Below are 24292 nucleotides of genomic sequence, written 5' to 3'. Positions count from 1 at the left end.
ATTCGGGACAAAATGATCCGGTCTCCTGAGAGACCGCTGACCGCTCGCTGAGCTGGGCGCGAAAGCTAGCGTCTCCCAGTTCTGTCGATATTATAACACCGCGCCTGAATTCCTGCAAAACATAAATAAGAATAAAATAAATGAAAATACACCAGCCTTCAAGGCGGTACGCTAAATCGCGAAGTAGGTCAGTAATCATTCGCTTAAACTCTAGCCACTTGGGATTTGCCCGAAGTTCAGAGCTGTGTTTCCTTCCACACTTCCAACAGATCTCATGCCTAATTGTCAAATAGCTTTTGGACAACGCAAACAAAATAATCTATAAAAGGTGTAATAAAAAGAAAACGACTGTAATATTGGCATAATACTCTTTATTGTCCAAAAAGCATAACAAGCAATTGAACACTGAACTGGCTTATCAGAAACACATGTGAAACTATTTCTCCAAAACATTATGGTACCCTGAAATGGAGGGCTATGTGTGAAAAGTGCTGTGATTTCTACACAGTGAAACGAAAATGTAGAAAAATACAAAAGAAAATATATCAAATAAAAGCTGAGAATCTGTCTTTGTAAATTGCTTGGTTTTAAATTTAAAATTGTGGAGTACAGAGCCAAATTCTTTGTCCCAAACAGAATAGAGCTCACTGTTTGTAATTTCTGAAAGGAGCAATACATTGTCCATTTAACCAAAACAATTGCGAAGTATTCTGATATCTTGATAATACATTTTATTCCACTATATTTTCAGTGTACTCCATTAAGGTAAGCTGAAAGGTGAGCATTTGTGTGGAATGAATGGGTTGTAATTGGCAGGAAGAAAGACAGTAACAGGTTTCTTATAAACTAAGATGGCTGACCTTCCATGGGCCCAGCTGTCTGGCTCTTATTTGCAGTTGTATGTACAGTAGCATGTTAACTCACCTGCCCCTCCCCCCATTTGCACTCTCCTCCCTGTCTAACACCCCCCCCCCCCCCTCAGTGCCGCTCTCAGAAGTAAAATATTGAACAGTGAAATTGGTGGACTTTGGCCTCCTGACAGTTTGGAGAGGGCATGCAGATAGGAGCCCTCTCATCTGTTAGTAACCCACATCTTACTATTTCACTCGCCCCCCACCCCCAAAACCCCCCCACCCAAGCTCTCTTTTATTGTCCTGGAAAAACCCCCGCAGCTCTGCGGTTTAAAACAACTGGAACACATTCTGCCTTTCAATTAATACGCACCCCCCAGCGTGGAATATACACCCATTTCTGTGGGTTAAGGCGGCGATGAAGGCTCACACCATTTCGCCAAGTGCAGTAAAGGCAAACACACAAGTTCTTTCTCTGGATTTACATGTTATGGTCTCTGCCACATGCTTTCACAGTTTGACTGGTTTGACCATCTGGTGACATCACTGGCCCTATGTATGGAGTATGGGTGTGTCTGTGTGTTTTTGTGGATGTGTGTTTATACCTATGTGCGTGTATGTGTGTGTGTGCGTGTGTGTGTGTGTGTGACCAGGCTTGATACCGTGCTAGATACGATTTTGCTTTTAGGCAAAAAGGCAAGCATTGCTGGGCTGAATGGCCTGTTCTCGCAATTATGTTATGTGTGTGTGTGTGTCCTCATGGAGCAGCCAGCGGTTAGGCTGACACAGCCTCCCACTCCGTCTCTCTCTCAGTCTCTCTCTGTCCGTCTTTCTCAGTCTCTCTGTCTCCCTCAGTCTCTCTCTTACTCTCCTCCGCTCTTGGTCTCTCTCCCGTTCCATCTCTCTCTCTCTCTCCCTCAGTCTCTCTCAGTCTCTCTCCCGTTCCATCTCTCTCTGTCTCTCTCAGTCTCTCTCTGTTTCAGTCTCTCTCAGTCTCTCTCCCATTCCATCTCTCTCTCCCTCAGTCTCTCTCCCGTTCCGTCTCTCTCTCTCTCCCTCAGTCTCTCTCCCGTTCCGTCTCTCTCTCTCTCCCTCAGTCTCTCTCAGTCTCTCTTCATTCCATCTCTCTCTCCCTCAGTCTCCCTCAGTCTCTCTCCCGTTCCATCTCTCTCTCTGTCTCTCTCAGTCTCTCTCTCTCAGTCTCTCTGTTTTAGTCTCTCTCAGTCTCTCTCTCTCACTCTTTCCCTCAGTCTCTCTCTCTCTTTCTCAGTCTCTCTCTCTCTCTCTCTCTCTCTCTCTCTCTCTCTCTCCCTCTCTCTCTCTGGGTCCCGTGCGGGGCAGGGAGCAGCTCAGGGGTGCTGAGACTCAGGGAGCTCAGACATGGGTCAAACTCCTACATTCACACGGGACAATGCAGCCGGGAGGAGGCACAAAAGAGGGCCGTCTAGACACCGTCCCATCTCCCTGCTCAAATTTGGACGCAAATCCCAGAGGGGCTGTAATGCAATTGTTCTCCTGTTTGCAGCCCCTCCCCCTGTCACAAGAGCAAACAGAACTGTCTCTGACTTTCCCTGAAGTTCAACCACAAACCAGGACACAAACCATGCCAGACATTTGTATAGCATAAAGTGATAGTCCACATTTTATTTTATAACACGTTGTCAAATGAAACTTGCTTTTACAGAAAATAAGTCCAATTAAAATGAATAGGAATAGTTTTTTTTTATAGAAGGTTTTTGACACTGTGCATATTATAATGATATTATCTTAATCACATAAAAATTCTTCAATATTTCAAATATGTATTTTTGAACCAAGACGTAAAATTTTGTGGAAGATGGACTAAGTGAAATTTGTTTGTCAAGCATTCACTCAAACATTTTAATTCTTAACCCCCCCCCCCACAAGCAGAATTATAGCGCGGTGCCTGTCTGAGTGAAATTCACCCAGACACTTTCAGAGGGGGGTTTCCCATGATTAAGTAACTAATTATCAGCTGGACGTGCGGTGTGGATTATAACAAAGCCGTTGACGCAGGTCCGAGACGGACGTGTTAGACGGACATTAGCGGACCAGACTGAATGGAAAAGCTGGCCACGGGCACTCAATCACCCGCATGGGAACAGGGTCTGCGCCTCCTCTCCACCGCGGTTCCCACTCACCCCCAAACCGGCTCCCTCGTATGCAAATCCGCCGTCGAGACCTTTGTGGGCGCGGGCCCCGACACATCGCCCCGCTCTTTTCATCCGAAACGAAAGCGATTGTCGCCCCTTTGACGGCGGTTTAGATTGATGGGACGGTAGAGACAAAAACTGCTTCCTGTTTCCTGTTTCCTACCGCCGGGTGAAGGACAGGCTGATGTGCCGCTGGCCGTGTTCCCCCGGCGTCGCGTACGGTAAAGAACACAAGGCGGTCATTACGGCTTTCATTAACAGGAAACCGGACCTCTTCCCCCTTGTGGTCTGAGTGCTTCGGTGAATGAAGCCGAACTCGTACAACCGTACTGAAACAGTAGGCTAATGAGCAGGGACCAGGGGAGAGGCTGATAAATACTTTAAAACAGCCACTGCAATAAAGTGACAGTGGAGGCACATTTCTGTTCTTCAAGGATCAAATTTCCCAAATGTACCATGAAAATACAGTAATGTTCTCGTTGGGTACAAACAAGTATGTTTTCCAAGCAAAAAAGGTACAAATTATTTATATATTGCTGGCAAGGGGTACCAGTTTATGCACTTATAGCACTTTTTGCACCTTTATGTCTGAGAGTGTACCACTCCCTCTCCCCCGGATGTGGAAGTGCTGTTACTGGTTTCCACCTCCTCCCTTACAGAGATGCTCTCTGGCCACTGCTCCTGTCTCTTTAACCCCTGTAACAGGAAGTGAACCAGGGAGCTTCCTGTTCTCGGCTGGAACCCTGCTCTGCCACAGTGAACACTACTGTTGGGTGGCAGCTGCTGTGATAGGTGCGTGTGTGGGCTTGTTTCTGTAACTCCAGGTGTGGAAATGCAGTTAATTACCTGGTGTGGCCTCACTCTGGGATATAGGCACCAGACACCTGTCTCTCCAGCTGCATATTCCCAGGTGTGGCCCTGCTGGTGTATCCATGAGCGAGGCACTTAGCCTGCGTAGCGTCTGTAAACCTCCAGCTGTGTAAATGCGTTTTCTTTAAAGACTATTCATCACTCTGGTTAAGAGCAGCTGCTAAATGTCTAAAATGTAAATGTCTGTTGAGTGGACCCTTTGCGAAGAACCATGGGATACCTGTTGCTAATGAAGTCGCATTGCATTAGTACCTGGGCAGACACACTTATACAGAGTGAAATGTCTGATGTTTCCGCCCCCATCGTATAACAGCCTGTAACTCACCCGAGATTAAAACTCTCGACTCTGAACACCAGGGCGCTGCTCACGACACCACTTGTCTGCTTTTTTTGTTAAACCAAATGAAATATTTTCAGAAAGGATTAACTGTAGGCTACCAAGACACCCACCTCTTTGTCCCCACCATTTTGTACTCTCCTGTCGTAGATCTAGCTATGAAATCTCAGGCCTGGGACAAAATATATTGGGTGGTCCGCCCAGTATATTTTGTAAATTAAAAATAGTGACACCCCATATCCTGGGCCCCCCTCGGACCTGAGCCTGGGACAAAGCTGTAGCCCTGTCTAACACTTTTGTGTGGTGTGTCTCCTTATGAACTTATCCTGTCCAATATAGCCAGGATAAGTTCATAAGTTCATAAGCCAAGTTCATACTTTTTGCTCAGGACAACGACCGCAGTCTGCGTCAGGCGACAGTAGATCACTCATGAACATTCTGTGATTTCAGTCGAGTAACGCTCTGTCGCTGGACTACAAACTGGCATTCGGTCTCTACTGCTGTTGGCTTGATGGCCAATCCAAAAGAGCCCCCCACCCCCAACCACCACCTCTGGTCTGGTGTGACCGCATCACCAGTTCATCATCATCCAGGAACTCTCGGTTCAGCTCATACCTGCAAGGGAAGATTGAGTCATCTTTAATTATGCCCATGTCCGCAGATGAAGTCAGGCTCAGACCCCCCCCCCACCGTTACTCACGGCGACTGGCCCGTGGGCCGCCGTTCCGCTACTCATCATGCCTCGGACACCTGCGGACCGCACTGTGTGATGACATCACTGCCACATCGGCGACAGACACACTGCGCTGGAGGGGTTGCGTCACTCGCTGGGCAGAAATATGACCCCCCCCCCCCCCCCTTTTAAAAAAGTGTCCAAATATCTGACCATCAAGGGGGCTCTGCCCTGTCCCAGTAAGCAGACAGACAGACAGACAGCCTGGCTGGCTGGCTGGCAGGCAGGCAGGCAGGTAGACAGACAGACAGACAGGCTGGCAGACAGACAGACAGGCAGACAGAGAGACAGACAGGCAGGCAGGCAGACAGACAAACAGACAGACGGACAGACAGACAGACAGGCAGGCAAGCAGACAGACAAACAGACAGACGGACGGATGGCGGGGTAGGTGGGCAGACAGACAGAGAGGCAGACAGACATACATGACTTTGAGATCATATAGGGACATAGAGACTATATCAGTTTTAAAGATGAGGGGTTTATTGTACTTCTGATTTTGGGATTGCATTATTCTGGTCAGACACCTCATTCTCTATTTTGTAGAGTGGTTTGTGAAGGCCTAAAAAAACAATTTCTTCATTTGAAATATGAAGCCTGTTAGATTTACATTTAGGCTGACAAAAGACAATTATTATATTGTATTTTCTACCAATTTTGGTTTGGGAGCAAGACCCTTGACCATAGATCTGAATTCCATAGCAATGGACTAAATAAATCAAATGAAACAAAATGTGCATACAGTATATGGTTATGGCAAAATTGTTTTTTTCCCGTAAGGTTTTTATTCCAAATACATTTCAGGCACATTTTCACATTTTCTGTCTTGCCTCTCATAACGCTTAAATAAATAAGAAAATAAAATAATTTAATAAAGAACAGGAGTCCATTTTAAAGTCCCTGGTTTAAAAGAGAAATTAAATAAATGTTTGTTGTCTGTATTCATGTAACTCTGCTCACAGCAACGAGGAGGGGGGTGAATTCCATCAAACAGCAACACGCTACCTACACTTCCCTACACTTCCCTACACTTCTTTTTCAGATTTAAGTACAAGGGAAAACGTTTTAATTTCACCCTTTGAAAGATAACAGTAAACAGTGAAAAAGATTTTCTCTGTTGGCACAACTGTCATTGATTGGTGAGATGATTCCTGAGCCGGGTCCTGGGTGCCTGGTTTGGGGGTCAGAAGAGGCCTTCACACTCAAGTTCGGAGACGGACTGAGAACCTGTTCACCCCCAGCACCGCCAGGCCACACCACACTTTTTTTTTCTCCTGCAGGCTCCCCTCGAGGTTGTTGATATTCGTACATTTTAATTCAGGAGACCAGCCACTGCAGCTGTCTGTCTCGCCTGGCTGAATAGGGGGACCTTTTTTTGGGAAAAGGGGGGTTTAGGGGGGGAAGGGGCTGTAGGAGAATGCGTGAATGCTTTCCCAACGAGAGATGGGGGCATATTGAAAACTATATTAAATTACCCTGATTAACAATTTAGCCACGAACAGGGGCGCTGTGGAGAAGCTCTATAGAGGGGACCCGGCGCTATTCAGGTGCCAGGCTCAGGGGTCGAAAGGTCCCCCAAGTTCACAGGCTCCGGGCCTTTGTTATGCTAACGCACCGTCCAGAATCAGCTGCCCGGTGGGGTGTGAAACACAAGTGATTCCTTGAGAACTTTCAGTAAGTTGTCACCCTGCCCCACAGACCCCCCCCCACCCACCCACCCCCAAAAATACCATAGCTTGCTCTTCAACTTGAACCTTTTTTGTGTGTGTGCGTGGGGGTGGGGGGAGAGGGAAAAATGGCAAAGCAAAACAAACGGCGGTCCCAATGAATGGCCCCGCTCTCTCTTTCCTGCTCACGCCATCCTCCCCATTGACTCTCTCTGCATTCTTAATTCAGCCGTGGCCTTGTGAGACTTTTTTCAAACCCGTAACGACACGTTGCTGCTCCCCTGCTACAGCTACTTTAAAAAATGGCCCATCAAGTATCAAATCTTGTCATAAGAAAAAGAAGTAAAAAAAAAAGAAGAAGAAGAAAGCTAGTAGTAAAATTCTTATGGACATGGACCGTGTTTATATTTGCGTACATGCACATGGGGACGTCAAGGGAATGTGCACATAATCAAGCGTCACGAATCCGAGTGAACAGGGCAGGCGATTGTTATTAACCCTTTAAGGTGTGAGGTCACGGAAACGTGCTTAGAATGCTCTTAACTGAACATTCAGATGCTGACGTATCACTACTTTTAGAAGAACAAAAATATTTGCCTCAAACTGCAGTTGTTTGCATGCTGCCCTTCTAGTTCTTTTGATAAGAATGATATTTATTTGATAAGAACATGTTTTGTCTTATGTTGGCCATATGTAAGTGCATGGAAGTGCATGAATATACTGTGGAAAATCTACCTTTTTACGCATATTTGGGTGAGACCACAGAATAACTACGAATTAATGCAAAACAAAAACGGTCAACAAGGGGTCAAGTTCAAAATCAGAATTTTAATATTCATCCCTCCTATGGAAAGCACAGTCATATAATTACTGTAGCCTACCAAAGACGTCAATAAGTAGCGTATACATAACACTCATTTCCATGAGAACATTATGCAATGAGTATACTGCATTTTTAATTAAGAGGAATTAAGATGGATCATATAGGCTTTTACATATAATTGGCTTATCCATTAAAATCGCCAGAGAAAATATACTAAGGAAAGGGTAAAAATATGATTCACGGTTCCACGAGCTATTAAAATATCTTACACAGGTGCGTACAATTTTTCGGTTGAACAAAAAGTAGATAGCACAGATTATAGCATCCCAGTAAGGCGATCATTTAAACATCATCATTCCCTGAAACGAACAATAAAAAGCAAAGCGTTGTCAATAATAGTCAAGCAATTTCTATAACGAGCTAAACATAAATATCACCCTATGTGGTATCATTCATATTCACTTCGGAGAAAAAAAATCACAGTAGGCCAACTACACTCGGGGCTTCTATTACCATGGCCTTATGTGTAAAACTCACTTCATGCCACGCACATGTGGTCAAAACGCATCTAATTCTGGCGTAGTTGTTGTTCTTTGAAACCTCTTAGATGCGTTTTGGATGTTGATACTCTCAACAACAATGTTACAGCAGAAATAAATTCGGGTAACCTTGGGTAACGGAATTCAAAATATTGTTGATTCCTTACTTTCAGCTGGGGCGGATTGCCTCACCCTTAGCCTTTCTTCAGATGTGTGTCGCCTCTAATCTCTCAAGATTTGACTTTTTAAAGGGTATCATATTTTGTTTCATTTTAAGGCATCGCAGAATAATTCTTTTTTAAACCCATTAAACTTGTGCGTATGTTATGAACATATACTACGCTGTGAGGAGATGTTTTGCAGCCTATTTAATGGGGGATGAATAACTCAAACGCCGAATGTTGAGTGCTAAATGCGACCAACGTGATCAATGTGAGTTCCATTATGCTGATACTTGCAATTTCAACTGAAAACATACATTAAGTAATGTTTTGAGCTAGAGAATACTAAAATTATGAATGGCTGTGCAAAGCTATAAATAGTAGTCCATTATATGATGGTGCTACAGACGGCGGAAGGACTATAAGATGCATATTTTAGAAAGTTCAGATATTTTACCAAAAGTTTCATCAGCAGAATAGCCTACGCACAGATGCTGATGAATTATCCGATTTTAGTGACTTCTGCTTGAAACAAATTTGCGGACATTAGCTTAGCCTATAACAATAATAACAAACTTTATGAAATCTGCTCATCCTTTCAGTGTGTTATTTTTATATATTTAATGCTAAAGTATCAACATAATTTATATAGCCTAATATTGCCTTTATATTCTATTTGTCATTTTAAGGAATTTATCTGAAATGTTCATAGGCTATTATACCTATTGATGCGACCGTTAAACTTTTAAAAATTGAATGGCAATGAGTCCTAGCAATGCGAACAGCATTTATGTTCGTGTTAAACGTTTAACAAATGCGCCTTTCCTATCCGAATCCCACGGGGAAAGGTAATCAATACAAGTTAACAAGCAGGGGTTGATAAGATAACATATATGAGAGGTCAGAGGTCAAACGGCGGTCAAACACTCTTAACCCCAGAGGTCACAGTCTTGAACAGGGAAACACATAGGTTGTCATTTATTGAAGATTAATCGAATCTCGCCATCGATAAAGCCCGGAAGTTGCTAATTATGTTTTATCTCTTAATAATACAATTTAAATGAACCACACAATATGGGTTAGTCATGTAAAACAGTTTTATCTTTTCAATAGCTAAATCAATGACAATATAGTTAATGAATCAACATTTTATTTGAAATCCTCTTTTAATAATAATAATAATAATAATAATAATAATAATAATAATAATAATATTCTACATGTAGACATAGAATCGCCCTATAAACGCATCAGCCACGTCAATAAATAAAGTAATAATTGACCATTTAGATTAAATAATGTCATTAGTTATTAGATACATACCGTTTAAATGAGTTAAATAAATAATATTTTAACAAACATTTTGGAACAATCTGACTGTTTTGTCAGCTAGATATCGTGGTCAGGATATTGTCAGGCTACTCTATGCAGCATATAAGATACATACACCTATAAGACAATAAAAAGCGAGATAAAGGGTCTAAAAATCAGAACACTGAAATACGTATTTGTGTAGTACACTGATGCACTTTCATTACAGCACCGTTAACCTACACTAGGCTCCCTGCCAAAACGATCTGAAACATTAATGAGTTCTCCATCTAATCTGCATATGAGACAGGATCTGCATGCACTCACCTTCTTTGACAATTTGAAGTAATGGAAATCTGCAAATCCGTTGCTTACTCGAACGTGAAAAAATATAAAAGAACATTATATATGCAATATATTCTATAATATTATATATAATTTTTCGTCACACACACACACACACACACACACACATCACGCACGCAAGGTCGCACGCACGCGCGCACACACAGACCCACACACACAGACACATACACACACACACACACACACACACACTCACACAAAGAAGACCTTAATGACTGTGCTGATTGCGTTGTCGGCGACCAAATAATTTACCAGAGCTTGTTTTGCATTTCACTAATAACGCCTCATTGAATTATGCTCCAATAAGAAGTTGCCATTATACGCTATTATAACGGTGCTTTATTATAAAAAAGGAAACACATGCGCACACGCAACAAAGCGTTTGGCAATAGGCTACATGAGATGGAGACGATGTCATTAAACAGATCACACGATAATAACATCTGAGGCTTACATTTCTGTTTGATCCACACCTACTACCCATCACTTTTGCTTCCTCTACAATTCATATTTCGAGTTTAGAGGTTGTTCCACAGTTTTTTGTTTTTTTTTGCATTATACACGTTTAATCGTCTTTCTCCTGTTGCATAGGTATTGTTTCCGTGGAGCGATATGAAAACAATTAAACTGCGTCGCCCTCACAATGTTCAAAATTATAGGCTACTGTAATAGAAAAAAATCTGTGGGTTTTTCTGAACTTTTGGCTTCGCTGCTAATTTTGACCATTTCAAAGGAGTCACCACGGGCAGGCCGTCGTGGGCAGCGGAAAAAGGACGTGTGTCCGGTTTAGTTTCTTTGCCAAGAGTGACTCTGCCTGGTGCTGCACGCCGATTTTACTGATAAATGCAAATTAGCGGCGGTCTGCACGTCTCACCCATGGTAGGCACTGAGGCCTATCGCTCACAGTTTGTCGAAACCAATGGCATTCATATACAGGTCGGCTTATTTGGCACAGCGGACCCACAACTTCATATTAGGCCTACCTATAAAGGAAAGGAACTACATTGTCATGAGAAGATTCACCTGTAGTTTCCTTTAACACTCCCACACTTCAAACAATGAAGAGGCAGCCTACATATTTATCATTTTAACATTTAACATTTATCAAGAATTATGGTTAGTTTTGATGATTTGATGATTCCTGCCCATTGTAATGGAATAGTTACATGTAGGTCTTTAGCCTGGCACACACACACACACACAAATATTTTTATTTTACAGGTACAAAATTTGGCAATCATTTTAAATGTTTTTTTTTGTCAGACATTGCTAATCTGCTCCAGTGGCGGTTCAAGCACTTTCTCTAAGGGTCAGGCCGAGGCCCTGGCATTCAGCGCGGTTGAAAGAGAGCGTGGGGAACTGTCCGTCTCAGAGATAATGCAGGGTCCGCACACAGCGCAGGAGAAGAAATCTCAAGGAAAAGAGCGGCTCTCCAAAAACACGCGGCGCCTCCTCCACCATTAAGCACACACTTCAGTAAAGCAGCGCATTGGGGGCGCGGGGAGGGGTTCGGGGGCTTCTCAGCGGGGGTCAACCTGACCCAATAGGCCCACAAAGCTCCCCAGTCAGAGCCTGTCCGGCCCCCTTTTCAGCTCTCCGCCGTGGCCTCTCGAAAGTGCCGAGAGAAAGGACTCAGAGGTGTGGAGGAAACTAATGGGCGGGGGGCGACTGGGGGTCTGATTACCATGGGCCATTGTTCTAAAGTTTGAGCGGTGAATTTGAGAAACTGCTCGAGCAGTTGAGGGGTGTTCTGTCTCTTTGCACAATCTCGGTCATTTCAGCCAGTGCTGAGGCCATAATTTGGAGCAAATGGACACAGCGTACTTCCATTTGTCATTCAGATTTCAAGAACAGAGTGTCCTGCAAGTCGAAATTAATCTGCAGGCCGCTGCTCTGAGTGGAAGAAGGCTAAAATGACAGAGGAAAATGTGAAGTGTAGTGTTTCTATGAGCAATGTATCATAATGCTTATGTTATTAACAATTGGAAAACGTTTAAATTAACCTGAATAAATGTGTCCTGAATAGAAAGTGTAGGGGAAAATCGTTTCCTAGACACGACAAAAGCAACAAAAAAAATTCATCGTAACATGCTGCCCTTAGCCGTATCAGAATTCAGAATTCATCACAGAAAAAGGCAGCTATGCATTTACTTGAATGTTTTAGTCAGAAAAACATGTTTTTTAATTCCCTGGCACATTACAAAACCACGGATTACATCAAGTCATCTCTGACATATATGATAACTGTGGAGAAAAAAAGCTGTTGTTTCATCGGTAAAACCTTAAATATCAAATTCTAGTTCTAGCTAACTAAAGGCACATGCATGTACTCTGTACAGCCAGGCTCACAGATACCTTTCACATGTAAAACATGTTCTCTCACACGAGTAGGCCTACTGCAAAAATCCCCGCAAACTGAACCGGGTATATAAAAACAGGTGCGCGTCGTGTGTGTTGGCATGTTCTCGGGCAGGGAGGAGCAGGCCCATGTATAACAGAGCAGGGGCAGTCCCACCAAAAAGGTCCAAGGAACTGAACAGAGAGCTTCCTCTGTAACAGAGAGCAGAGAGCTTCCTCTGTAACACAGCAACCACAATTCAATTCACCTGTCACTGGCGGTTCCTCTCAAGCCCGTTTTCAACAAGATGGCCAGATTCCCCTCTTTGGACTTCTTAGTGTGGAGGAGTAGTTCACTGCACAGCCACTGCACACACAAGAACAAAAACACCCTCTCAGCCAATCAGGATCATCGCTAATTAACACTGGCTAATGGGGGTGGAGTCTCGGGTCCAGAATGGCTGCACTGGAGGAAGCAGCAAGCCTTTATATCTCACCAATGAGGACAACAGTTATTAACTGCCATAATGATTTAACCTTTGATAAAAGTCTATAAGATTTCTATGATGCCTTGGACTATATGTTGTGGGTGTGTAATAAATTGCTCAATAATCTTGTGTTTTTCACAGAAAAAGTGGAGAATTCTCCAGAAGAAAAAGCTGGAAAACGGTGAAGCTCCACGCCTCGGTATTAGCTGGAAGCGTTAAGATGAAAGGGTCTAACACAGAGTCGTCTTGTGACATTTACATTATATTTACATTCACAGGGTAATCTAAATATACACGAGAAAATATATCACTACGACTAATGCTGGTATAATAATGATTTGTTGAAGTGCACATGGTATTTGAATTAATCTGGCCAGTTGTTTCAGATTACATTTCCAAATGACAAATCAAAACATAAATGGCTTCTGTAGTATAATAACATATCACAAAATGGACATCCTACAAAAGGTGAGGAAAAGATAAACACACATTCATTTCCAGAGTGGTTTATTTGGGCGAATAAATATTAAGTTGTAGTGTAACTATGTGTAGTTATGTCAGGTGTGCAACAGCTTGAAGGCCGCAGTGTTACTGTAGAGAGCTAAGAAATACCAATGACCTGACTGGACATTTCTGAGTATATAATTGAACACAGGGTGCAGGGCCCTTAGCATTGAATAGAATTACTGGACATGTAATCGCACTGCCCTCTGCTTACCATTCTCTTTCATCAGCTCCAAAATAAAAAAATAAAAAACACTTTATCTGATCAAATCAATTCTATATAATTAGGGTTTTTATAACACAGTGTAGCTTTTCCTAGAATCTTTTCATTTAGAGTTATTTTCTACTTTTTCTTCTGGTGGGAATTTAAGCCTTTGGTGCCACAATATTTCCGTTTTAGTGAATAGTTGTAGTTTGGAAGCAACAGCGGCGTATAAATAATTCAAAGGTATTTGCGTTGGCAGGATTTGCATTCCCATAGATTATGCGGGAGAAATAAGAGAAAGACACACTGAAGAGACTTCAGACCTCCGCTTGAAACTGTTTTTTCACCACTCTTGGTATGAAGTTGACATCTTTTCTGCTCTATGGTACTGGGGCTCAGAGCAATGGCACGCATCTCAGAACATCTTTGATTAATAAAAGAAGAAAATGATTTATAATTCTCACCAGCTTTAAAAGACAAAGAAGGCCACCATTAAATATGAAGCATGACATTGTAAAATGAATGTGTTCTATTGATTATGCAGAGGCATTGGTGAAACATTCCCTATCAACTTATTTATATTGTACTGATTTACACTAGAGTACTATTCTGAAAGAGGTAAGAATTGAGAGGAAATCTTACATGGATTATACAGAAATCTAGTTGAATCCACAAGTGCACATGTGCGGTACGAACCATTATGTTCAATCTAAAAATACAACAGGCAGTAGATTTGATCTTAGCCTGTTAATCGGAACACACTGTACATGTATAATTCTGCTTTTCAGAGAGGAACTGTATTGCCATTGCTTTTTTACATACAGTATGCGGACTAGCACTGGCTCAGACAAACATATACCGATACAATTTGTGATTCTCTACCACTTGTGCTAATATATACAGCATATACTGTACATATTAATGCTATGAATGTACAGACACTACCAGGAATTTATCTTTGTCTTTGTTCCTATTCATTCATATTAATACAAAACGTGTAAGTGGAGAAACAGGTATTTTTCAGGGGCTGTGGCTACCTGCATGGACCCCTTACCAAAGGCCTTTCACCATGGGAGGGGAAGGTGAGAACACTGTCATTAGTTTTGGGGGAGCTCATGAGGGAGTGAATGAGTGCAGATCACCCCTGTTTCTAAGGCTACTTTGGCATTACCAGTGACATCCATCTTAAATGAGAATTAGTGCCTCAGTAGGTCATTCTGTTATTGGTTGTTCGTTATGAACACAATGAGTGATGTGACGGATTTAGACAAAGGTGTGGCAGCCCCTGCGATGTTTACATGTCTGAGTGACGCTGAGCTCGGCCTGAGACTGATGTCTTGGGCTCCCGGCGCCATGACGATTCATGACTGAGGGGGAGGGGGCAAGGGAGGGGGTGGGACATGACTGAAGCACTCTCTCTCTCTCTCTCTCTCTCTCCTTATCTCTCTCTCTCTCTCTCCCTTCTCTCTCTCACACTCTCACTCTCTTTCTCTCTCCCTCTCTCTCTCTTTCTCACTCTCGCTCCCTCTCTCTCCCTCTCTCTCTTTCTCACTCTGTCTCTCTCTTTCATCTCTCACATCTTTAATTAGCTTTTACAGTGTATTTTCACAGCATGCATACATTTTATTTCATTTTATTTTTAGAAAAGCACAATATCACACCATTTAAAAAAAGGAAGACTAAATATGTCAACCAATTAATTGGTAATTCATCTCTCTCACTCTCACCTTAAGCTGAAAGTGATTCATCAGATATATGCACCCGATTACCCAGTCTTCAGTTTGGTAAACCCGCTTTGCAGAGGCTCCACAAACACACACTCACACACACACACACACACACAAACACCCACATCGACATATGAAATTGCTGTATACAACAATGTTGTAAAACTGAATAGATACTCTGCTCTTTGCCTCCATCAAAAAGCACTTAGTTAAAGTTGTAAGTTAGCATAAAAGGAATTGTTCCCTTTCTGTGTTCTTAGTGTATTAGTGGATGCTTTTTGATTGGCCCAAACCGTTTTTATAGCCATTGAAAGATGTTTTATATACACTCAGTAAGCACTGTATTAGGCATTTATTAGACTTATTTTTTTATTAGAGTTATTGGTCTTCTGCTGCTGTAGCCTATCCACTTGTGTGTTCAGAGATGCACTGCATACCACTATTGTAATGTGTGGCTATTTGCGTTACTGTCACCATCCTATCAGTTTTGGCCCTTCTCTGACCTCTCTCATTAACAATGCGTTTTTGCCTGCAGAACTATCTCACATTGGATATTTTTTGCACTATTCTCTGTTGTTCATGAAAATCCCAGGAGATGAGCAATTCCTGAGACACTCAAACCACCCTGACTGGCACCAACAATCATTCCACGGTCAAAGTAACTTAGATCCCATTCTCACATCTGAACCTATTGACAATGTCTACATGCTTTTATGCATGTAGTTGCTGCCACATGATTAGCTGATTAAATATTTACATTAACAAGCTGGTGACCAGGTCTACCTAATAAAGTGCTCACTAAGTGTACATACAGAAGTTTCTGATGAGCAGTCGGCTTTACAATGCCTTTGGAATGGAAAGTGCTTCAGGGATTCATGGTCTAAACCAGGAAAACAGTTGTAACTCCAAAGCATCTATAAAAGTAATATTATGTTTCCAGAGGCTGGAGCCACAAAAACGGTCTAAGCCAATCAAGAAAACACACTAAGCCTTGAATAATATTTTTGAAAACCCAGAAAATAATTTGTCCCTTTAACAATGAATTGCAAAGCAGGGACCCAACCCCAAAGCCTACAATGAGCTTTTCACATTGGCCTCATGACAGCCTGAGGGGAAAAAAGTTACTTATTCAACATTTATTTGTTTACACATCAGAAACAATGGCTTCTTCCACAACAGGGCAATGGAAACCTTTGTATGTAAATGTTTGGATATTAACACCAGGGCATTTAGGTGGTTTCACTGGTTGATGCCCTGTAAACAGAGAGGAGGGTGTGTGCTATGCTTGCAAAACACCGAAAATACTGTGGGTCAATAGCAGCGTGCTGAGCTGGAGTTTAGACAGGTTGAAACCGCTAGACCACAGATCACAACTGGAATAGCAAAATCTTAGTCCACAGCTTTGGATATCTGCCCCAGTTGACATATAGATCTGTGGTCTAGAGGTTTAACACACACTGCAATTGACCCTGGCAATTTTGGAATGTGTCGGCCAAAAACATTATTTCTGCTCTATTTTGTTGACTTGAAGATCCGGAAAGGCCCAGGAAAACATTGCTCTACCACCATTACTTTCATCAGTTTAAAAACATACTAATTACTGTAATTTATATGTTTGCGCTATTTTCAGAGTTTTTCCTGCAATGCTTTAAAGTGGATTGTGTTGAATTGGAAGCTTTACTGTGATCAGCAAAAACACCAACAATATTGCAGGTCAACATGTTTTATTGAAAAAACATGTGCGACCTGAAAAAAAGATATTGCGACATGAGACAACAAGGTAATGTGGACAAGGTAGTGAATGTGTTGTTTTTATCGTGAACTATCGCAATGGCTTATTGCAGCTATGGTGTTTGGAAGACAGCTGGTCCACGGTTAAGCTGTGAAAATAAGATGTCAATCGCGATAGCTACATCTACCCGGTTTCAGTTTTGTTCAGTATTAATAATTCTGATACAATACTAACTTCGCATTTAGAATTGCCTCTCTGTATGTTTTATTTTAATCAGTATGAGGCGACACAGATAGCTGTATATGAAGCATAATTCGTAACACAGATGCCGTACAACCGCCGCGTAACCATATTCTCATCACAAATTCAATATGACGCACAGGAGACCCCTCACAGTTAGCACACCGGCAGAACAAAGTCACGTGTGTTCACCTCTTCTGACAGCGGGGTCCTTATACATTCACAGTGACATCGACATAAATGCCTAAATACAAAGAGAAGAGGTTGAATAAAAATATAAACATAATCGTCGTTAGAGGACAATACATCTCAGTGATTTGTGTTTAAAGAAACAAAGGATCCACTGCCAGTGGAACCGCCCTTATATTTATGTTTTACGTCAGACAAAGCGTTGACGTTCTGCCGCTGCGGAACAGGCAAATGTGAAGTCAGCTAAGTACCAGGAGTCTTAGCGTGACCTCTACATACAACAGTTGAAAACACTGGAGCTGAGGCTGAATCGATTGTGGAATGGGCTGTGAATTAAAATTGACTGAGGAGGTGATTTGAATGATTAATCGTATTACTCCTAGGTATTACCTACGACAAGAAGGCATATGTGCTCCGAGCCGCTTGATTTCCGACTTTGGGTGCTCAGTGTGACAGTCGGTGTTGAAGAGTCTATTCCTGCACTGCAACAACATGGTGAGTAGCTACGTACAGCCTAATGCTAACGTTGGACAGGTAGCTTGCTAGATGGATAGGTGTATCTGCTTGCTGGTATATTGCTAACTAGCTAGCTAGATTGCCTGGACGAACTATCTTGGTGTATTATTTACTATGTCAAGCTAATGTCAATAGTGTTAAAATGTAATACTATATGGTTCGTTCTGCATATTCTTGCTCTTGGTTTGGCCCTAACCAATTCGTACCTGATTAGCTAGCTAGCCATCAAGATGGCAAGCAAGAATGAATAGATTTTTCATCGACCGTTTGCTAGTGTTAGCTGTCATTAGTGCATTACCCGTGTTACGCTTTATGGTGTGAAATGCGTTTTCCATGATAATCCGATTGTGATAATGAGATGGTTGGGCTAGCCTGGTACGAGGCCAAAATTCTTGGGTGAGTGTATGACCAGCATATCTTGAAGGACACAATCACGTCCAGGTGCGTTTCACCTGCACGACTTCAAGGTGAAGAATGACCTCGGCTTGCCCTCCACAAGACGCCACCGATTTCTGGAGTGGTACTGTACAACTACAGTATGTTAAACAGCCCATGCAATGTTAGAGAAAATAATCATCATCTATGTACGTGTGTATCTTTGTGGGTGACAATTTTGTCTTATTTTGGTCATGATGAAAATAAGCATCAGTTGTATCGGCTTGTTTGGTGTGCAATTTTAATTGTCAGCACTAGGTCTCTAGCCTGTACACCAAGTGGTACAGGTGCGCAGGCCTGTTGCATACTTTTCATACATCAACAGTTTGTACATCTGTTTTCTTCCTTAAATGCATACAAATACGTTTTGCCTAGCAAGTAGCACAGGGTTGTTAGCGGTCTGAGGAAGAAGGGTCTCATTTGACCATTCTGAACAGTGCCTTAGCAATGAATTTCTGTAGCATTCGCATACAGTCCAATGCAAAAGTATTGAGAGTGGCACAATTCTTGTTGTTTTGGCTCTGTACTCTTGACACATTGGATTTGAAATGCAATCATTAATGTAAGGTCAAAGGGTAGGCCATCAGCTCTAATTTGAGGGTTTTTGCATTCATGTCAGCTAATCTGTGTAGGAATTACATTACAATGTATTACAAGTATGAGGAGTCGTGTGTCACTAATAACATTTTTCTTTCTCAATTAACATTTTTCAAACTGATTGGCAAAATGAATCTTGTGACTCTTACAAAGTCCTGTGCTCTTCGGAATGGACCCAAAGTGATGGAAGTGCTCTTGGTGCAGGAATGGCATTGCTGAGGTCAGGGAGACGGCTGGTTACAGAATCTGGTAGATCACCTCCTTATTCCAGGTCATTCATTTTAATATTCAGGAGATTAATATTGTAGGTTTGATGTGTCTTTAACTAGCTGTGGCTGGGAGTATACAGTGCAGTGGTTAGCTTTCTCCCACCAGCTATCACCAGCTGCTTCACCTACACTAGCTGCTGTTAGGTTACCAGTTATCGTCAGTGAAAGATGGACATTGTAGGAGTACACTACACATACTGCTGGTCCAGGGCCCTTGTGTGGGTGCAAGTGGTACAGTAAGAAACACATTACGGAAGGTTAAAGGTGTGATTAAGAGTTATTAATGTTGATTAATGTGGTGCAGGCAAGCTGTGACATCCCAGGGCACTGTGGGTCTGCGTGGTTGGGCTCTTGTGCTTAAACATGCAAAACTGTTGCTTAATTGGAGAACTAAGAAATGGATTTTGTTGTGAAGTGTGCAAGGAAACTCCCAGTTTCCCAGAGTTGAGGTGTGGTCCTTCACTTGTGATATGACATACCCAGGCCTGGCCTAGGCCTGACTTGGGCTGTTGAAGCTGGCCATGAGCAATGTCATTGATCTGTTCTCTCTCTGTTAATCTGTGTTATCGTCCACCCCTCATGGTAACTCCTTACCCCTTAATCTCTTATATCAGTATTTATTTCTCCACAATGTTTTAATGATTTAACACTGAATACTGTAATTCCTGAAACAGGTTGGGGGAAAGAACATTTTAAAAGACCACAGTTTTGAAACTCCCCCACTGATGATTTATACTCAGTGACATTGGTGCCTCATCCGTAACATAGGTTCAATCACAGTGTTTTTTTTTTTGTGGGGATGGGGGGGGTTCTTCCAGTTGAGCTCATGAAGAAGATGAAAGTGGAGTGATTGAGCTCAGGGGGGTGGGGGTTATGTTTTGGGCCTCCCTCTGGTCTCATTTGGCCCCTGTGTGTTTTGGGGTCACGGGGGCCCGAGAGATAAGTTGGCCCCCGCTTGTTTCATTTTCCCCTCCTCAGGAGACTGGTGACCACATCCTGTTCTTTACCGCCATCCATGGAGTCTCCCCACTCACAGCGTGCAACTGCTGCCCCAATGCCACGCTGCACTAACCAGTCAATTTCATCCATTCTCCCTATTACCTCTCCATTTCCTCCATTATCCTACATTTCCTCCATTATCCTACATTTCATCCATTATCTTACATTTCATCCATTATCTTACATTTCATCCATTATCTTACATTTCATCCATTATCCTACATTTCATCCATTATCTTGCATTTCATCCATTGTCCCACATTTCATCCATTATCCTACATTTCATCCATTGTCCTCAGAAAGCCCAGGTCACTTTCTGAAGGTTTTTTGGGTCTGAAAATAAATTGCCTCAAAAACGCTCCCTGCTTCGTCTGCGCGATTCCGTCAAGAGCACCGCGCACTGGTTTGAGGGCACTCGCCGCCCTCACCCGCACCCCCCGCGAGTCACGAGGGCAGGCACCGCTAGATCCTGCACGCCTCGTTTTTATTTTTCAGAAAAGGGCTCTCTGCCAAATCCCTCTCAAATCCCCTCTGTGCTCAGGTGGGATTCAGGGAAGCAAATGACTTTTCCTCCTCTTGCATTTCTGTGTGTTTTTAAAGAACAACCGCTGTTCCTGCAAATGTGCTGATGCGCAGAACGGGACAGGACTCGGGGTTCGTGGGGGTTCAAGTCTTAATATGGTTGCCGAAGTGGGCGGGGCAAAGGGTTAGGGAAATGAGCCAATAGAAATGCATATCGGAGACATGATGAAACGCTTGCCATTTTACCCACGTTTCTCACGCTCTACATGTTTTGGGCTTCGTTCCTTTTCATGACGGTAATGTATCAATCTGCGATACTAATGTTCGTCTTCCTCATCTTGGGGAGACCGCAGGACCTGGGGACGCATCTGTATGTATTCCTGAACACCCAGCAGGGTGAACTACGGGAGAGGGGCAGAGGGGTTTGGTGTTGCCAGGAGACGATAATGACATGATGGGTCTTCCACACCTCTTCCTGCCTTCCTCTAAGAGTCATCATCTCAACAAGTTTTTGAGATTCTTATTTATGTATTTTTTTCCACTTGTAAGCAAAAGTACCTGTGTTTATGATACATTTTCACATTTTCTTCTGTTATCGGACTGAGCGTAATGTGTCTTTCAGCTGTAGTACTAGATTTTATTCATGGGGAGCTGAGTAGGCTACACATGCTACACAAGCCCCTGAGGTTATGAGGCGTTATTGAATGCGCTGAAGATGCCTGAGGCCGAAACATTCGCACAGTTTATTTCTTCATCGGCACAATTAAATAATGAAATGGAGTGTGCTCTACCTTATATATTTTTTTTTTACTGCGAGTGGCTATTACCATTTCTTTGCTTATTAGACCTATGACATTGTTAAAACGAGACAGTTTGAAGTGTTACAGAGACCAGCTTTGCTGGTTCATAGCAGTCATTCTGTATTTTGAACATTTCACAAAAAATGTTGTCTTGGTGCCGATCTGTAGGCCTTCTGAAGATTTGCCAATGTCATTGTCCCAGGCTAAGTCATTCTGTGTGTCTAGTAAAGAAAAGTGTTGAGAACCAGGCATGGGCCTTTACACGTAGCATCTCCAAATCTGAGTGCGGATGTAGGACTAGCTACTGCACTTATAATGCATAAGGTTATGGTATGGACAGAAGATGCCAATACGGGCTAGGCACTCCTACTCTGATGCCCTCTGCCATTCTTAGTGCAAGCTTTGATATCCTTCCTGAAGTGTCACATAGGTATTTGAGAAATATGTTGGTTTGTGAATAGGGTATCTGAAAGGACAAGCTGTAGAACCTTCCAGAATGTAAAATGTGTCGCTTTTTTTTTCCGTATAAAAGCCTATGTTTAGGGAGACTCCGAATCGAGCATGTCCAGTGGATTTATCAGCAGTTTCTCATTTGATTTGAGGTCCTCCAAGAGCATCAGCAACGCATGGTAAATTAATTTGATTATCTTCCTTTTTTTTTTTTTTTTTTTGCCTTTGCTTTTCTAATAGTTGTGTTGCGAGTGAGACCGACAGTAACCGCACCTTTAGCTAGTCGGGCCGGAGTGGGCGCTCAGTTTTCCTCGTTGCCGGAGACACAAGAGGTCATGCGGCTTTTTGTCCCAATTCCTCCGCGGCGGGAAGCCCTAATTTCCGGGCCTGGAAAAGCTCCGAGTCCCTATCCCCAGGGTGTTATCAGAGGGATGCATGTTTGGGAAGGAGTCCCCGCTCTCCTCCGGGGGCCTGATAAACAGCGGTTGGCTCTGGCGCCGTATCCCTGTGTAACTCTATCTGAGGGGAACAGGCACGGGCACGATGCGCTATGGCAACCCCAATTAGGCCTCCGCGAAGCTCGTCCGTGTCTTCAGTGCAGTTCGGCGCTCGACTCGAGTGCGGCCGCCAGGATTGCCCTCCGACATGATTGCGAAGCTGTCTGCTGATGGAAGTTGTGCGGTAACCAGTTTAAACGTAGCGGTGACCTGGCGTGTGGGGGTGATGTTTCTGCTCGGTTTATCCCGTGACAGTGTTTTCATCTCTGTGAAGAATTGGTAGCCTGCGTCAGACCTCTGGCCTAGCTGGAAAAGTGCATCGGAGTTCCTACCTTTGTTTAGTTTAGTTGTTTTTTTCTGAAATTGTGGAGTAGCGTACCGACGCGAGTAAATAAATGATGGGTCTGTCCCAAACATTATGGAGGGCACTGTATATTATAGGCCAGGCATGTGAAAAATCACATTTTACGTCAATATATTGTCGCTAACGCTATGTTTGAAATCTGGTTTCCTCGAACAAAAGTTTAGCTTCTGTAACCAGGTCTTGTCTCTTTGGTTTGCTTAGTCACAATCCAGCAACCAAACTGCTTCTTCCTGCTAATACAAATACAAAGCACATAGCTGAAATGAATGCACTAAGTTTCTAAAACATAACAAAATCCTAATTACAAAAACTCTTGGAAATTTGAGTATTATTTAACGTTTGGCCTTAAATTATGGTCTTATATCTCTGCTAGTTACCCACCCTGCACCTCTGATCGTTACTAACGGCTAACTGACAGTAGAGATGTCCAGTCGTTTCTGGCAGTATAATGACAGTATTGATATTGATGAGGTCTAACTAACTGCTTGTTTGACTCAGTATTGTGATTTTGGTGCTGAAGTAACCAGTGGAAAGCAGGTTTGGGTAGCCGTGTATTAGGCCTGTTTGTGTGGACCGCAGAAGCTGTACACCGGGGGACCTGTTAGCCAGACAGAATGATACACACTCTTATAACACGGACAGCGCTTCCTGCTGCCAATAAACCGCTCACACTTCTGTCTTATTGCGGTAGTCAATCATATATTTTAAATTGGTAGAAAAAATGCCCCATTTCCTGCTTGTTCTTATGTGGACTACACAAATTGCTGAATTATGTTGGTCTTGGGAGAGTGTCTAGGTGTGTTTTGTTTGCTATGCCGAATGAAGCCCGGAGAAAGTGCTGTCCTGAGTGATTATCTTTGGAAAAGCTCGGCCTAATTCTTATCAAAACACACTCGAGCTGAAGCGTGGAGCTCTAAGTGGCTTACAGGAGCCTGATGTAATTGTTTCCTAATATTTTCAGTTAATCCTGTGGGGAACTAGTTTTATGGGTCGTATCAGTCTCTCTCTCTCCTCTCTCTCTTTCTTCTGGTCACCCTTTCTCTTTTTCTCATTCTCTCTGTCTCCCTTGTGCCCCTTTTCTCTATCACTCTCTTCCTTTCTCTCTCACCCTCTCAATTTTGTGTGTGTGTTGAATGGTAACTTTTGTAGTGTTAGCAAACTTAAAATAGTTTTTTAAGTTTCGATTCGTTGACTCTTCCAAAAGAATATCCATAACCTTTATGTTCGGTGGAGGGAGAAGACGTCAGAACCTGGTTTCTAGAGGTTTAGCATGCTCTTTACTGATCTACTTCAGCACAGGAGTAAGCAGTGCTGTCCCTGTTAGCTGAGCGTTCAGGAAAAGTGCAGCTCTTCAGCTCTGAAGTGAGTTTGAAGGTCAGCAGAGCCGTAGGTCATTCCTGTTTTTTTTATTTCTCATTTTTCATTGTTACTCCCTAATCTCATCAAATAGCAGTCGAGAGCTTTTGATTTCTTTGGATCAAACCACTTGTGCAGTTTTGCAAAGGGGTGCTGTATAGCTGGCAAATGGAAAGATTAATCTAAAAGCCGCTGTAATCATGTAATCAGTTCAGTGTCGGCTTTATTAATCC

At 42.8% G+C, this 24292-nt stretch overlaps 1 protein-coding gene across 1 annotated transcript in view; it reads left to right on the top strand.

Annotated features, from left to right (window-relative positions):
• The first annotated feature begins 17548 nt into the window (after positions 1-17548).
• The window catches only part of tmem161b (transmembrane protein 161B), a 23347-nt gene continuing 16603 nt past the window's right edge, over positions 17549-24292 (top strand). The window contains exon 1 of the mRNA XM_061261033.1: positions 17549-17749. Within this exon, the coding sequence (XP_061117017.1) occupies positions 17747-17749 (3 nt within the window). The 5' untranslated portion in view covers positions 17549-17746. The remainder of the gene's footprint in view (positions 17750-24292) is intronic.

Source organism: Conger conger, chromosome 11 (assembly GCF_963514075.1).
Source record: "Conger conger chromosome 11, fConCon1.1, whole genome shotgun sequence".
NCBI classification, from domain to species: Eukaryota; Metazoa; Chordata; class Actinopteri; order Anguilliformes; family Congridae; genus Conger; species Conger conger.
The sequence above is the reverse complement of the archived record's forward strand: the minus strand, read 5'-3'. Positions and strand labels throughout refer to the sequence as shown.